Raw genomic sequence first — 18,245 nt, forward strand, 5'->3', positions numbered from 1 at the left:
GAAGCATGATGTGGTTTTGACTGAAGTTGTCAAAAAATAAAATGCAGGATATGTATTCTCAAATTCACTGAAAGATGTGCACTAGAAGTGAAGAAGTCAGATGTGTGGGTGTACTTCAGTCCAAAGTTGAGCACAGTGAGTTTTTAATGTGAGGCTGTGAATTGGTATAATTGACGAAAGTTATCCGAACCACAGCAAGAGGCCAAGGAGGAAAATGATCTAGTTCAGGATATGGCCAGACCTGTCAAGTAGGTCAATTCTAGGTCTACATCACATTACGGTGTCTATTCCTCCTAATAACTTGGGTAAGTATGCCAAAGTTTGGTCTTCCCAGCTTCACAGTAGGGTACTGAAGGAGTATCAGTCCTTGACTGGGCAGATTCTTCTTGTTCAACTTTCCTGATTGCATCAAGTGCGCACTTGATGATGTGAGAGAAAGCTACCCTTGGCAATCTCACCAACTTGCTAAAAGACCCACAATGAATCAACTTTTATGTCCCTCTCTTTTTCCTCCCATCTTTTGTTTGCTTAAGTTTTAAATATCTGAAGACTGAAGCTATCTTTTACTGTCTGCATGCAGACTCCATAATATTATGTGGGTTGACATTGATTGGTGATGCTTTAATATAAGTTATTAATAAACATTGGATAAAACTTTTGTCTTCAATTTTGATTAAAGGTGTACTATAAACTCTGAGTACATTGAATACCAATTTAATAGTACCTCTGTCATGAATCTTCAGTCTTGATTTCTCCCTTTACTCCATGCAAGCAGTAAGGATTTCAGAAATACCTACTGTAACTGTATGTATTACTTCATTCTCCCCTTGCACACACAGAAATGAAATGTTACAGGTTGGTTGTTCCAAACCTGATTGTTCTGGAAGTCATAATCCAAAGAATATTGGATTTTCCCCAGTTTCTCCACTTCCTTGGGTTCTTCTTTCTCTTCCCCATCAGTCAGCCCAGTCTCAGCATCATCATCCTTAAGAGCCTAGAATGAAGAAATGTAATATTCATAAATAAGGCAAACTCTCAGTACCAGTTTAAAATAGACACTGTCCTCAAATCTATTTTAAAGCCATTAAAAGCAAGCATGACAGCAGAAATCCAAATATGCAGTTTACATATATTTTTACGCTATTTAAGTTGCTCAAGAAGATGTTATAAATCAGCAAGCAAGCAATGGAAGTAGGAAGAAAGCTTCTTGGACTATTACAAGCAACAATTGTTATAAAACCTGGAAGTAGAAACAAAATATCAACTTGATATTAAAAAGTTCTTCTGGGTTCACACTGGCTCTTAAAGAGGCACAAGGAGGCAAACATGCTATTAAATAAGCAAAGTCACGCATTCATTCAACTTAAGAATTTCTCGGCAATGTCAAACCTGGTTGTGCATGCTGTGAATTGTTTGCAATTGGCAACACGTTTCTGTAGGATTACTATGATAAAGAGCATGTGCTGTGGATGAGTTCTTCCTACAATCATATGCCAAACATTTTTCATGTTTATTAAGAATGAATATGGAAGCAAAGTTTTCACCATGCTATTAGCAAATGCATGTTTCTCCTTTTCCCTCCCTCCTGAGACCAATTTCCTTTTTATTCATTCTCACTACAAAGCTTGGCTGAACCAAATTGATTGCAAGTTGACTTTAGTTTGCTTAGAAAGAAACACAAAAATAAAGAAATACAGTACCACTTACAATTTTGTCTATTGCATAAAACCTGCCACTTTTAAATGACACAGCAGTTATCTTGGATTTTATACATAATTAAAATACTAAATGATGTAATCAGTTTTTTGCTGTACCAGAAAGCATAAGTATTTGCACTGTGGAAAAGGGAGTTCATTCAATTATTAAACCATATGAAGCATGACTAACTATGCAGATCTTATTTCAGCAGATTTTAATCTGAGTAAGAACTGAAAAATGGGCAAAAGTGGCAAGACAAATAGTGAAAAATTGTGGAAAATGTGAAAATAAAGTTCAGAGTGTGAAAACAAGGAATAAATACTTAGCATTCATCCAGAATTGTTATTTGCATGTTATAGTAAACAGTATACTTATCTATAAGAGCCCTATCTGGATGAAAGTTCCTTCTGTATGGAGCTTCTGCTTGCACAAACAGACTATTAACAGCAAGAAAAAGATTTGTTATGTTCTTTCTTTTTTCACAGTGAGGTGGTCTGAAGAAACCTACAGCATTTATAAACAATAGGTTGCAGGTGGAGCTCTCTATCTGAAGGGACAGCAAGGCTGGAAAGTAGCTAATCCATGGCTGATGGTGGTTGGAGAAAGAACAAAGATGAAAGCATTAACATTCGCATTCAGTCATGAACACAGTGAGGACATGCAACAGTTGCATGAGTGTGGTAAGAAGAAAGATTGATCTCTGAAGTAGAAAATGTTATTTTTCAGAAGCCAGATCCAAATTCAAAAGGTCAGACTCAAAAATGTACAGTATTAAGCAATTATTTCTTTGCTTTTTGAAATAAGGTAGAAATTCAGCTGGCATAGCTCAATGGAAATCAATGCAACAACATCGATTTATGCAAGCTGAGGAGCTGGGGTTGAGTTAAATATCTGAATGTTAGTGAATGATGGGACTCTTTACTAGGAACATAAATTACAGTGTACCTGGATGGGATTGGTGGGAAAGGTCAGTAGTGGATGAGAATTGCCTGTGATGTTGGAAGAGTAATATTTTTGAACTAAACAATTTCTATTTGCAAGGGCTGAACTGCCTGAAATGAAAATTATTTTGAGACATTTTAATTGCCAAGCTGCTAGCAAGTTCCCTGTCTATAGCACATTTTTGTTAGTAAAACAACAAGTGTGACACTTCAAAACTGACAGGCTCTATGGCAAGAGGAATAGTCCCTGCAGGACCATATGTGGGACCTTCAGGATATGGGATGATGTGATTATGCCAAACACCTTGCTTTCACTGGTAATAAAAATAAGCTTCAGGTTTTGTGATGAAGAAAAAAATAAAAAGATGTGACTCAATCCGACTGAAGCAACCACATCTATCTGAGCCTGGAGACAACAGGAAGCAATAATTCAGAGTGGGATGATAACTTCAAGACCCACTGCTTTGAATCATCCCAGGACTGCCCTATTAGAGGACTCCATGATAGAAGAGTGATAAACAGCCTCAGTATATCATCATTTCTGGGATAACTACTGGTCTTTCTGTTGTTTCCTCTACTTTTGAACTTGATTTTGCTTGAGAGGAAATATCCTATAGCCGTTCCTCAGGAATAAAAGGGAGAATGACAAAAGAACCCTATATGCTAATTTCTAGGTAGGAGTAATTTGTAACTATTGCATCAAGGCCATAGTTACATATCCATACTCTCTCTAGGAAAATGATATACTCTTCTGCATAGCTGGTCAGTCTGTTAGATGCCAGAGCTGTGGGTAACTCAATATGAAAAAGTTCTCAGTATGGCTATGGAAAATAGAATGGGAAGCTAATGTCCCTCTTGCAAGGGAGTTTTGAAGTACAGGCAGAAAACATTGCATGGTTGGGAAACTCTTATCCACAGGTTATGAAAGGCCTATTGGAAGGTGAAAGCTATTTCCCAGGAGAGATGGAAAACATTACACATTACTCACATCAGCTGAGGAGCTATATGATTTTTCTTGACCTTGACTCAGAAACACTGAAGCACTGAAGCACTAAGAAATACCAAGAGTGAGACGGTGTTTGAATTTGGCCAAGGTCATGGCATGGGGGGAGGGAAGAAATGACAAATTATTATCTCTACAGCAGTCTGTACATAATAGCTTTTACCATCAAGAGATGTATTTGCTTTCAAACTAGAGGCCAATGCTACAAGAAGAAGCTGAGTCAAAGGAAGCTCAGAAGTTTCTCATGTTTGATGCAGCTGCTGAGTTCCAAAGAGGGACAAGAACTGGATTGCTTCAAAGTAGCTGAAGCACCCCGTAGGGATTTTAATTTTGTATTGAAATTCTCTCAAAGATCAATATTTAATGGAAGAGTACTGCAACCCTCAATTTATAGCACACTATATCACACTCTATTGGATTTTACTGTTGTATTGCTACAATCAATTAAAATAAGCAGCTATATTTTATTGGTTTTAGAAACAATAAAATATTTTTAATTATAAGCCAGCTTTTTCCGCAAGCCTCTTCATCTGACACAACTGTGAACAGAAAGCCCAGATTTAATGCTGAAGAATATACGTATTTCCTCTCCTAATATTTCTTCTGATTCCATGACATTTAAAATTCCTTTTCCATGAAATACGCAGCATAGAAGTGCATTATTATATTGTGCTAGAGAGCAGATTTATTTTTTCTAATTTGGGATGACTGTGAAGTTCACTCAAATGGTTTCTTCATTTCTGCGTAGCATATGCAGAAACACACAACAACGAAACCTCTATATCCTATTACATGTGTATAAGTAACTGAAAAACACAGGATTATATGTAAGCAGATGTAGGAATGTACAAAAAAGTGTTAATCCAATGCAACTATTACAAGGTGATATATCCGTGCCTAATGAAATCAGCAAGAAAAGTTACGTTGTGCCAAGGACCTTAACAGAGCAATACAATATATGTTTTCTTAGACCCAGAAGACAAAATGAATTTTTGAGCATTTAATCCACGTTTGAATGAGCTCTGTAGCTAGCTCTAAACAAGGGTGCAGACAAATCTACATATGGCATTAGTATTTTCTTTTCTGTGCCATGTTTAGTTAATTGTTTTCAAGCTCATCTACTCTGTAGTGGTTGCTACAACAAATAGGGCTAAATTACAGCAATCTGGCATCCACAGTTCAGTCTGCTGATTGTTTCTTCACTTCCATAACATAATTGAGAGTGCTTTTACAGTCTCCTCTCTTCTTTTGGGTTGTTAATTTTTTTTTTTTCTGTAGTCACATCTATTGCATTAAAAAAGGAAAGAAAAAACAAAACTGCTTGTAATTGAAGTTCTGCAAACTCCACACCTTGTAGCAGTTTTTTACATTTCCTGGGCTTCCTCCCCCTCCCATTTCCCTAGCTGACAAAAGCCTCTCTCCAGTGATGCTGCCTCCCAATACCGTGAACATCCCTTGCCTCCCAATCAGTTCCACCAAAAGCCCTGCACCCTGTCACTGGGTTTACCTCACTACTATGCACCACAAGCCACAGGAGAGATTCTGGGGATTAAAGCAGCTTGATGTACACTTTCATTTAATCCCTACCAAAAACTACATGTAGAAATCAAGGAGGTCTGCAAGGGATTTCGCACAGTTGGTTTGCTGGTTGCCTCCAGATTCCATGTGTGCAGAAGCTCCAGGAAAGCAAACTGACATAAGACTCGGGTATCAAAGCTGCTGGGGGAGCAAGTGTACTTTCTTGCCTCCTGTACAACGAGGCAGAGGCCACAATCATGTCTGAGTCATCAGGAGGATGCAAAGACCTGTGAAGGTGTATTTTGCACTTTGATTCCAGTCTCAGTTTTCTTCATGTCTCATTGTTAATGCCTGGTTCATGTCACAAGCTATTTAAGACTTCAAGCAAAGTGTCTTTCACTGTTGTATGTAAAGAAACATTTTCATTAACAGAGTTTTTAGGGCTCTTTCCATTCATGGGGTGGCCTATGTCCTCACTTTTAAGGAAACAAGCTATCACTAAGCAAGAAGGAGAGACGTTAAGAAGAAAAACATAATGCTGACTGCAGCCTGTAAGTTTATTTGCTGCACAGTGCATGCTGCTGTCCTGAGTTCCATCTCCGCCTGCCCCATCAATCATTCCTTTTGTTCACATGAGGAAGGGGATATTTTTTTAATGTGTGAATGATGCCCAGTCCTTAGACTTGTGCAATGCTTGCTGAGGTGAATGGAAGAAAACAGTATTATTCTGTAGTGAGAATGTTCTGTGCTATGTCCAACAACGAATTTATCAGAAATGCAATTTTTCCTCCACAACTAGGAATGGCTGCATTTCCACTAATGGTGGTGCACCTGTTATCAATTTCTTTCACATTCAAGAATACCATAATTCTGACCTGGACAATTTTTATCCCAGGGGAAAAGAAAGGCCTTTAAAAAATCCTGGCTGATTCCCTATCACAAAGCAGAAAAGCCTACAATTGTAGCACATTCTCTATCACAGTCCCTCAGAAGGAAAGACATTTCATTCTTTCAGCACCTGCTTTCTCTCCATGAATTAATTTAAAGAGCATGTTGTGCACAGGTTTCCAGTGGCTGAGCCAGGCTTTGGTCATTGTGAAATCTACTTTGCCAGTACTGCTGTAAGAGCGTTGGCCTCACACACCAGCGGTGGGACACACCAATGCACAGAATGAGCAAGACCCTGCTGTGTCCAGCATGCGATGTCTTGACATTACTTCCTTGCTTGTTATCCAGGTTTTAAATGGTCTGTTGGATTATTCAAAAGACTTTCCTTCTTTCGGAGTTCTGTGACACAAGGTCATCATGTTCAGCTTAAGAGCTTGCTGAATTGTTTGAGTACTAAAATACCAACTTATTCTAGTGCAACAGAAGAACACAGCAAATGCTGGAGATGTTTAATGTAAAATATGAACACATACACTCAAGTTGGAGCTGTTAAGTCCCCGAATCAACCTGTTTTTCTTGTAGCATGTTTATTTCCCGAAATAGATGCAGACAGTCTCAGCTTGGAGGTCTATTTTGGAAGTGCATGTGGTAGGTCAGGGCTCTGCTTTGAACACAGAGTTCATGCACATGAACAAAAAGAAGCAAAAGCTCTTGCAAGTACGCTAGTGTGCTCTGCCCCCACTTCCCATATGGCAGTGCTCGGTTGCACTAAGCTGCAGGCTGTGAGTAGGAGGCAGCTTTAGGATGCCTGGCCAGTGCATGCTGCTCAATCAGTTGGTCTTCATCCTCCCCAAATGAATGGCAGTGGGCCAGAAGGAAGCATGCTCTAGAACTAAGCTGGCTCCTTGACATGGGAGGACTGCTCCAAGTACTACATTTATTTCTGTTTGAAAAATCTGTCACACTATATAATTAGGACTACATCTGTTTAACAGTGAAAATTAACCTAATTATAGGCAGACATGATTTATTGGGTGTCACATGGATATATGGAGAAAAAGTTGGCAAAGTACTGTTCTTTTGGCTCAGATACTTAAGATATAAGATCACCTTCTGACTATCCTCTAAATAGGGCTTTATCAAGTATCTGATGTAGTATTCTCATGCTTGAAGGTTATTTTGCTATTTATATTTATTACTAATCATTTTGTAAAGAATAAATGCCTTCACTTAAAAAGTAAACAATTAAATATTCCCAATCAGGTTTGAGATGAATAGGTCATTGATATGAACTGCTGTTCCTGTTGTAGGTTATTCATACCCGCTAACTTCAGGCACTTAGTATAACAGTATAGCTTTCCATATAATCAGTGGATACAGGTAAATGTCTCAAGAGTGTGATTCAGATCACTTAATTTAGGAAACAATTGCATACTTCCTAGACACCACTCATTAGGAACATGGAGACTCTAGACTTGAGTAAAGAATTAAAAATTTGCTCTGTTAATCAAGAGAATGCAAGAAAGAAATGTCCTTGACTACAGAAGCTTCCAGTGGCAAGACCATCAGTATAGAAAACAAGACATGTTAGAAAATAAGTACAATCTGTATCTTCATCTCATGCTAACAGTGCAATGGTTACAAAAAAAGTAAATGAATTCTTTTGCAGGAAAAATAATTTTTAAAAAGGAGGAAAAAGGAACTCAGGAAGCATGTAAAGCAAGCTCCTATGTTGTCTTAGGAGTGACTGAGATTAAAAGATAGAATGGAAATAAGCCTAGCCTTGTGTCTCACAGCTGCTGCTTCCGTATTTTCAGAGTTCTGAAGTCTACTATAAACCTAAGTTACAGAAAAGTTTTGCAGAAAACTCTGCAGAACATCAACACTTTTAAATAACATTGTATCTTTATAAACTTGATATTTTCACATTTTCCAAGAAGTTTTTTGCACCCTGCATGTTGCTTTCTGAGTCAGGTGAAAAAGAAGGACAATTGCCCAAGCCTGAGGTTGAATTAATGTACAAATGGGATTCAGTCAATCCATTCTGACTGCCACAGGATAGTTTACTGGGCTTGTTTTCTAAGAAAGATTTGTTCCCATTGTTTCTGACTAATTTTCTGCACTGTAATAGCTCTGCAGCACATACTGTCTTTCTGAGTGTGAATTAGAATGTCTCATTGCATTGTGGATAAGCCATGGTGACATTAACGTCATCATGAACTGAAGATGCCAACAAATGGGAACTGGCATGCTGAGACCAAGACAGGTGGCATTGTGGAATAAATACACTCACTATTCTCTGGCATTCAATTCAGAAAACAATCACATGAGCAAACATTGCAGAAGAAAAGACCACTGCCAGCAAGAGATTGCCTGTCCCTCAGAAAGATCCTCTTGGATTATTTCTTGCAATAAAGGCTTGAGTTCCTTTGAGTGAAATCCAGGCGCTCTGGATGTCAGTGTGGATTTTACTAACTTCATTTTGGCTATCACGCCATCAGGTCAACAGACACTACTTAGGAATGTTTGAGGGCACTTAACATTAAAAAGCTTATTCCTTCAGTATATTTTCTACATAAGGGTAAGGGTGTTTACTGTTCAACAGCTAAAATCATAGAGTGAAATAGACAGAGAAAACCATTACATGTCGAAGCTCAGTTAGGTGCAATTGCAGCTCTCAGTACCATATTACTTTATAATGTCCCAATATTTCACTGCTATTAATGCATGAACATTAATCGGTATATTCTGATTAAGTTAGTACCTAATCCCAATGTTAAAAGAAGGCCTATGTAAAGAAAAACCAAATATATAGAGAAGCCTGAGGTGTCTGACTGAAGGCCATAGTAAGTCAGTAGCAGAGCCAAGAATACACTCTTTGTACTCCAAGGTGTAGTACATATACCTGATCCCAAATCTCCTACTTCACCTAACAGACACATTCATAATAAGCCAAAAATCTTTCACTAGTGGCAGTGTTTCAGCCTGATGCAATAATAAAATATGGAGGTATTAAATCTTCTCCACAAGTCTTTGTGACCTAATAAAATGTTCAGACCATCACAACAATTATTCTCCAAGTAATAGGGCTAAATTTTAGTAGTTTTTCAGTGCTGCTGTTCGTGATTTGAATGATTAAGTCTATTCCTTTCCTCAGCCCACAGACCAAGCTTAAACAAGAATTTTGTTGTACCAAAGCATTAAATTCAGACCCAATAAATCAGCAGCTACTATACTCTCTCTGGATCTGGGTGTTTGAGGGATTTTTTTTTCCCCTAAAGAAAAAATGTAGTGGCAGCCACCAGGGGCATGGCAGAGACTGTGATGGGAAGATCTTACAAAAACACTGGTGCTAACTGTCATTCAGTTGCACCAACAAAAACCTGGAGTAAGACCACTGAAAAGAGTTTGGTGTGGAGCATTAAGAACTTAAAGTGTGGGCACTGTACTGAGATGATGTGAGAGCCCACAGCAAGTTTCATGAGGTACCAATCATTTTAGCAACACTTAGAAACTAAGACATTAAAAATACATACTGATTTCATCTACTTTTGATATGGTGACATTTATACAAAAAGGAAATAAAATTAGCAAGTTATTTTTATGTGCCTATCAATTTTAAACTTGAGCTTTCTAGTACAGTTTGACTTAATATTTTAGCTAACAGAAAGAATGACAACCTTTCTTCTGCCCTCCTCTTAAATATATATCCAACCAAAAAAATACCCAATCAATTTAGTTCAGCCTCTTGATGTGTGTATCAAAGCTACTACATATAAATCTCAGCTGAGGAGCCAGAGCTGTCAGAAGACTATATGTATCAGAGCTTTAGGCTAGGCGTGTCCAAATAGCAAAATAAACCTACCGCAAGTGACAATCCAGAACAGTCATGAGACACAACACAGACAAGGAGGACATAGAAGGAAGAAATAAAAATTAAAACATCCACACACAAATATTAGTAAAAACCATGGAGAAATGACCTTTTTACAGCAGTACATTCTTTAACAATTTGCCTCCCCTAGAAGGAATCTAATCCTCCCAGTGGCCCTCGGTGGAGTTGTATATTCTACCTGAAAAAGTAAGCATTGCCTGCAATGGAAACAGGTTTCAAGACTGAAAACCTAATCCTATTTTCAACTCATCTCTCACTTTGCCTCAACTACATTTACTCATAACCTATTTTATTTTACAAACAGTTTTGCATTTGAAGTTGTGTTCAGGATAGTGGACATTGTGAAGCACAAATATTCAAACACAGACCAAAAGTTTATTCCACTTTCTGTAGTATCTAGCTACCAGGTGTGACTATGGAGCTGACTGAGTTTCTATGTCAAAAGGATCTTTAACTGTATCAAGCTTTATTGATCTATAACAATTTGGCATGGATTTGCAGGTCAGCATGAGTACTTGTAGGTCAGAAGTTCTCTCTGACAAACACCAGACTAAGAGGAAAATTATACTTCCAGAAGCTGATACTTTGAATTTACCAAATGCTACTCCCTTTCAAGTTTTGTGTGCCTAGGGAACTAGGATCTTGCAAGATGTCAAGTGTCTATCAACTGCTATTATGCACTCTCAGCTGAAGGCAGAAGGTAATTAGCACTTGCAGGTTCAGGCCTAACAATGACTGAACTAAGCTTTTTGTTTTTTTGACAACATCTCAGATGTTTGGTACTGCAGGTTGCCCTTTATAAAGGCATTATATTTATATCTTGATCTACAATTATTTTTTTTTAACATTAAATTGACTTTAAAGAGCTAAAAGGCATTCTTGTTTTTACCCTTTCTATGTTATGCCAGAGCCTCTAAAGTGGTTCAATTATCTTAACTGAAATATTCTACATTTAGCATTGCATTGAGTTCAGCTAGGTATATTAAAATTTGCACTGATAATTCAAGATTAAACTGTTGGAATAAACAATCAGTTAAAAAAAAGGACAGATTAAATTTCACAAATTAGTAATTAAGTTGGTAAAAGTTGCTGAAGGACAAGGACTTAAAATCTGTACACTATCAAACTGCTAGGTATGAATTTAAGGGCCTAATTTAAGCAGCCTGTTTTTTAAATCCTAGACAGTGAAGAGGAGGCTTGGCTGGAGAGTTGGTGATGCAACAACTTATTAAAGGTCTGACATTTATATCAACTGAGAATCTACCTTCCTTAGGTTTAACTGTGCAAAACAAAACATACTGGTTAAATCCCAAAATATTTGGGCAAAATTATGTTTAAATAACTATACAGAATATTTTGAATGGAATAATCATAAAATACCTATCTGTGCAAGATTTCAAAGTTTGAGCTCTCTTTGTAGACAAGAGACATGTGATTCAGCTTTTTATCAAATTTTTCCATGAAAAAGATAGACATGAAACCGAATATTAATTACATAATGTACTTCTGCATTTAAAATTTTTATTTTCCAAGAATCAATGGTCATTTATCCAGGTCTTAATGAATATAATTAAAAACACTTAATAATATATTGTAAATACAACAATGGCCTTACACGATATGGAACAAATTTCACATACTTATCAACCAACAAATTGCACATTATTTGTCCTACAACAAAGTATTAGGTTTGTTATCATTGGTAGAACGTAGCAAACATCTCAAGGAATTTTTCCACAAGCATAACCAAACAGTTCTTCCAAATTATTTTTGCTTCAATGGGCTAACAGTAACCCAGGGTAATTCAGCAATTTATGATCTGATTTTCCAGGCATTATTGAGGGGAAATAACTCACAATTACTTAATATTAATAGGCCAAAACAAAGTCTATAAATCAAATCCAGGGAATCTACGAATGCTAAATCAAAGTTCTTAAAGAAAAGGGGTTTTTTTCACATTCATAATATGGAGAAAACAAAATCAGCATAAAATCTTTTTCCAGGGAGAACTCAAAATTTCTGCTCTGGTTTTTGAGCTCAGCCTCACAAATCTTCCCGACCTTGGAAAAGCTCCATCTACATTAATGATTTTGTGTACTGATGAGGTTGTTTTCAGGTGTGAATTTGTCTTAAGTCAGTGTCATGCACTCCAGTACACCAGTGTGGCACATGGAGCATCTTCTCTCCAGGTGGAACCAAGGTTGAAGCTGCGCATCAGGGCTCTATCTAATGTGCTCCACTTGCAATGTGGATGAAGGGTTTCCAGCTGTTCACTCTTTCTGCCTGTGCAGGAGTCTGTTAGTTGTGGTAAGGCAATCTGGGAAGGCTGTAGAGAAATCTGCTTTATATTGCCTACTAGCACATTAGATGCATGGGTACATCCAGGATGGGCAACTGGTGTGAACTTCATTTGCTGTAAGTAAGCATGGAATGTGTACTTACAGTCTGAGAACCAAAACAGATTGTGTCAGATCAAGCCTCACTCCTTCCTTCATCACTCACATGACAGTGTATACTATAAAATGTTGATACATACAGCTTGAAAGTAATGAATTTTGCTAAGGCTTACTTTATTGTAGTGTATAGGCTAGAAAATTTAACTACTGTCTAATGAACAAACATTTTAGCACTGGCTACTGCAATTGAGTAGTATGAACAGAAGTAAAGCAACTGGATCTTCAGTTATTACCTTTCCATACTGTCTACTGAGCAAGAACAACAAAAGCTGTCCTCTTGTCTGATAATGGAAACTGGAAATAGCTCTGATAGTTCTGTACCTTTGAAGCTTATACATTATTTTCCTCCCCTTATCAGAGCTCCTTTCAGACTCCACTCATGATCCAGTTGCAGCTAGTCATCAGACTTGTAAGGCTTCCTCATCCACTCTCCTGATTGCGCTCTTCCCCCATTACATCTTTTGTGCCTGCAGAAGCATGCTAACCTATTCCAAGACTCTTAAGACTGGCTATGAGTCACATTGGTGACTGCTCCATCACCATATGGTGGCATCTCACCACTTATTCTGGACTGCTCCATGGGCTTCAGCTACTGTGCTCTAGGCTTCTCTTCTTGGATCTTGTTCCCAATAGCTGACCTTAGTCCAAGTTTTGGCTTATAATTCTAATCAACCTGTCTTCAGTCCAGCTTTCTTCTACAGGAGATCCCAGAATCATAGGAGTTGGAAGGGACCTCAGGACATCATCTAGTCCAACCTCCCTGCTAAAGCAGGTTCCCTACAACAGGTTGCACAGGACAGTGTCCAGGCAGGCTTTGAACATCTCCAGAGATGGAGACTCCACAACCTCTTTGGGCAGCCTATTCCAGTGCTCCGTCACACAACTTATGGAAGGAACTTCTTATTCCTGACCATGCTGTTATCCTCTCCCTTTGGCTGGAAGAGTGCTCCCGGACTGCTCTGGCTCACCAGGGGTCTTGGGAGCACAGACTTCACCATATAGTATCTTTACAGCTACTGGCTCCTACTAAAGAGGTTTTGCCAAGCAATTATCTTAACCTTTTCTGTACTTTCTGTTTGAAAAATACAGCCCTTTGTCTTCTTAGCTTAGGAAATCTGGCAACACAGTGAGGACACATGGATAGTTCACTTTTATTTCCCCATTCTTCTGCTTATTCTCAACAGTTTGTTCCAGGCAGGGCAATACTACAACCTTGTTAAAAAAAGCTTTATTTTCTTCCAGGAACATATTAGTCAAGTCAGTGGCCCTGAGAATTAGGTCCTGCAACCTTCTGCTTCTCTTGTATGAAGCAGATCTGAAGAACAAGTTTTCCTGCCCTTATGAAAATGATGCTGCTTAAAGGGCATTATACTCATCTTTCCCTCCAAGTTACTCAGTTGACTTACAGATACAAGTACGGTCTGTTATCTTTAATCTCCTCCTCTCTAATACAAAATGAATTTTCCCAACATCATTGTGCTGAATGTCCCTATGCTCTTCCCTTTTAGTTGTTTTCCCTTGTTTCTATACCTCCCATTTTTTTCTTCCATACCGTTGTTTCTTTCTCTGATGAACTTTTGCTTTTGTGCAAAAAGAGATTTAGAGTTCAGAGCTACTTTTGTTCATCATGTCAGCTCAGAAGTACTGCTAGAAAGATATACAAACATTATACTAGGTCCTGGTCAAAGTATTGAAAAAGGACAGTGAAAATTGCTCATATTAGCTTCATTTTTGGGACAACCAAGATACTCTCAATAAAATTGTCGCTTCTAGATGAGTCATTATATACTTGCTCATTTTTTTTTAGCAGAGCAAGGAAACTGGCTGACTGCTTTATCAGTGATGCCACACCCAGATTCATCTTTTGCGATACCACCGAGAAGATGCTGCCATCTCTTCACAGAGCCACTACTGAGACACAAGCACAACTTCTTGTAGATACATCAAACAGAAACCTTCAAATGTAACATAAGAGTTGAAGAAAAGGAGAGGTACTTTACCTGGTCTTTCATGGTTTTCCCTAAATCTTTAACATCTTTCATGTTAATAGCATTCTTCCCTCCCTTTTCCTTTCCCTTCTTCTTGTTCTTCTTTTTGAACAAGCATTTCTTACAGAGACAAAAGCAGCAGGTAAGGATTAATAGGACTGCAACTATGGCTATGGCTATTAAGGCCCAAGGTGGCACTGGAAGAGAAAAAGAAATACACACAAAAAGAAGGTAGTAAAATGTTAGTAGGGTTAAATATAGAAACAAGCACATTTCTCTTGCAGCTAAGCCTTTTTCAATGAAAATGCCTTGCAAAGAATACCCAAAATCCTTTCTAAAATACCCTGTCATTATTTGTGCATTCCTCCCAGCTGAGCATTTGCACACACAATGCCAATTTAACACATCTATTTACATGCCTGGTGACACATATCAAACTCACTTGCAGCTATTTTCATTAATCAACCATCTGAAAACAGTATGTCCAAAATATTTACATTGTGCAAATCTGTAAACCGCTCGGCACATTTAGGCAATTACTTGCTTCTTCCTTTAATCGTCTCTCCAACCCACCTGGCATTGTGGCTGAATCGAGTGGAAGTGACTGAGAATTTCCCTTTTCCAGAACAGCATCCGATCCAAGCAGTCAGTTTTAATGAACAGCCCTTCTCCTCTGCCCACTGCTGCACTTGACAGACTCGCAGACTCTTCGCAACAGATGCAGGTCAAGGTCACCAGTAAAGACTGACCAAGGACAAAGGACTGTCCAGTCCAAGGGCATTTCCCCTATTTGTCACCGTGCCCTAACAATACCAAAGTTTCAGTACATAGCTATATTCTCATCTATACTTTTCTATAAGGAAAAGCCTATGTTCCGTTTATTCATTCAGTCCAGGATGCTGGACATGACCGAAGCATGAATAAATAACAAAGAACACTTACTATGATAAAATGATCTTGTTAAAGATCAGAATTTTTGGAGAAAAGGAATTAAGATGACACTTAAGCACAACTACTCCAGAAGGGAAATATCTTCACACAAATCAGCTTTAATGACCACCAATCCCCACATTTATCCAGAACACCTGACAGAACTTATAAACCATCATTTTCTAAAAATCTCAAAATGCACTCAGTCTATCACGTCTGCAAGATACTCTCTCAATGCATTACCTAAAGGTCGCTAATATGATACAGAGCAAAACCAAAGAGTGAATCAAATTTGACATGTTGACGTCAGTGAATCACAGAAGGGAAAGGACAGTATAAATAGAGAAAATTAACTGCTTAAAGGAGCTAAGCAGAGTGTGAAGCATGGTCACAGGAACTTCCACCACAAATTACTAGTTCAGGAAGAGGTCAGAGCACCTACATCTTCCTTACTCTAAATTTAATGACCATTTTTTCTAACTTTTATGGAAATGTCCTTGGTGATAGATACAAACAGAATGCAGGAGAATAGTTAACCAATAATTTCTGTAATACTTTTGTGCCTCCAAATGTTCATTAAATGCAGTTGCTATAAAAGGGAAGCTGTACCATATGTAGAACAGATGAGAACTGGTTACTAAACAAATGACTATTAAAAGCTAAACAGTGAACAGATTAACAGCTGTTTAAAGGACTTATTTTATGGAGTCAACAGCAGCAATTCTGTAGTTAAGTTGCATTAGATCTGCACTTATCACAACTTAAAATCTGTATTTCAGGTATTAATGATTTAACTTTGTCTTCAAATCTGGTGTGGTAACACTTTGTAGCACAACTGATTCTCCTAGATTTTTTTTTTCATTTAATCCAGCACTCACCAATGTAACACCATCGACTTTTCATATGCAATGTGTGCTCTTCTCAAAGTCTAATCTTCACACATGTACTTAGTCTGTTACACAATTCACATCTAATAGGGTATTTAAATAAGACTATACTTTATACTTGGGCTATTCTATAGGATTTATGTCAATATGAAATGAAAGCTGTGCTCAAATTTATCATCGTTTGCTTTGCTGCCTTGTCAGCAGTGCTTGAAGTATGATGCCTGTGAATATGGGGAGCAGCAAGAATACAGGATGGGGTTCTGTCAGCAGGATGGCACCATGGGAGGAAAGAGAGGAGGGACACATCAAATGCAGGTAAGCTGGGAGAACAGGAGGAGACAGGGAATGTGGGTGTTAATAGGATACAAACCTATGCATCCTATAGATGAAAAAGCTTGTGTAGGTAGTGAAGTCAGGTGTCTTTGTGCTGAAACTGTTGTGTAAAGTGGTATTCTGGCACTGCTGCCTTGATTCTCTGGAGCATGAACAATGTAGGATGCCTTGGGGAGCATTTGAAACACTTGCAGATACCTCAGCTTTTTTATTTTTTATAATGCATTGTCTGCTCTCATCTGTTTGTAATTTAATTTCACCCAATAGCTCTTGTGATGCAATTAAATGATCAGCAAATTAATATCTGAAACACCAAGAGTAATGCAGAATTCCTTTTTCATCTCTTCAAAGAAAATAGGCTTCCTTTTATATTAAACAAAGCATAAGCAATAAAGGAAAAAAAACTGGGTAATCAAAAATCTGGACATTTCCAAAACAACTCCAACACTCAAGTCTGAAAAAGCAAAAAGGAATGGATTTTTTTTTTTCCCCAATTAAAATGGCTCATCCAAACACCGCCATTGTCAGAGATTGCCCAGTCAGTGGATTTAAATGTTAGATTTAACACAAGTGAAACATACAGTTATCACTGGCTTTGCAATGATGTTTGTTTCCTTTCAAAAGCATTATTTAAATAATTTTAAATGTTAATCATTTTACATAATATGGACAAAATTTTCTAAAATTACTAAAGACTTTGAGAGTTTTCATATCTATGATCCCCAATTTATGAAGCTGCCAGAGAAGCCTGAATTGCAGAAAAAGCTAAGTTTTTAAAAATTAATTTTTTATAAAGTCATCTCAAGGTGGACAGGCCAGAATGAAGTGACTGAAGTCACTAGTCACTTTGGAAGACTCAAGGCTACTGCCTTTAATTTTTCAGCCTTTTTACCAACTGTGAATAATATCTATGAAAACCTCACTGATAGTATATGAACTTCCTTGTTTTTGCTCACTTTGGAGATTCATATTGGTTAATTCCAGTTGGACCTTACCTACACTTATGCAAGATTTTAAAAGAATTTCATTTTTCCTGTGTTTAAATTGGCAACAAAGGGAATCTAGAGTTTGAAGACTACCTCCATCTGTATTAAACCAGCTTGATCAGGTTCAGTAGCACAGTTTGAAACCTCAGGAGGTCTTTGGACATGATCCGTTGAAAAAAAGACCTCTGTGTCAGATGAAGCAGAGTGGGTGATGTGAAAAACACAGATCCTGACCGAGGTGTCAGGGAACCAGAAGCTTCTTGTACAACTTGTCTTACCCAGAGCCTGCACAAGGGGGTGCTTTGAAACAAGCAATACTTACCTATGCAATCAAGGAAAAGCTATTGTTTTAAGGATAATTAATGTGTGTAAACTTTCTGGTATTTCAGTGCTATTTTCTTTGTTCTGCTGCTGTGGTCAAATACAGAATACTTATTTTGAAAAAGCTGTCATGAATTGCTACATGATTTGGTGATTCTACAAGGCTCTTAAAGACAAATCCATAGGAGGGGATCTATTGAGTATCATAGGTAGTAAATAAGGTCTAGAATTAGTCTTATTGATCCAATCCAAACAGGGTATGCTCTAGGACTTTACTCAGAAATGCAGGAATGAAGCCTATCTGTAAAAGAAGAGTGTAAAGAAAATGAAATAATGGCTTATTCCTGAGGAACAGCAGGGCACTGAAAAAAATAGGATTGTGTTGATAATTGAGACACTTT

At 37.8% G+C, this 18,245-nt stretch overlaps 1 protein-coding gene across 1 annotated transcript in view; it reads right to left on the reverse strand.

Moving 5' to 3' along the window:
- The window catches only part of LOC104523836 (synaptotagmin-1-like), a gene marked incomplete at its 3' end in the record, with an annotated part of 17,299 nt that extends 2,332 nt beyond the window's left edge, over positions 1–14,967 (reverse strand). The window contains exons 1-3 of the mRNA XM_010166533.1: positions 14,907–14,967; positions 14,400–14,584; positions 872–994 (exon numbers count right to left, since the gene is read on the reverse strand). Coding sequence (XP_010164835.1) covers positions 872–994; positions 14,400–14,584; positions 14,907–14,967 — 369 coding nt within the window. The remainder of the gene's footprint in view (positions 1–871; positions 995–14,399; positions 14,585–14,906) is intronic.
- Between the last annotated feature and the right edge of the window lie 3,278 nt (positions 14,968–18,245).

Source organism: Antrostomus carolinensis, unplaced genomic scaffold (assembly GCF_000700745.2).
Source record: "Antrostomus carolinensis isolate BGI_N321 unplaced genomic scaffold, ASM70074v2 scaffold38954, whole genome shotgun sequence".
Classification (NCBI taxonomy): Eukaryota; Metazoa; Chordata; class Aves; order Caprimulgiformes; family Caprimulgidae; genus Antrostomus; species Antrostomus carolinensis.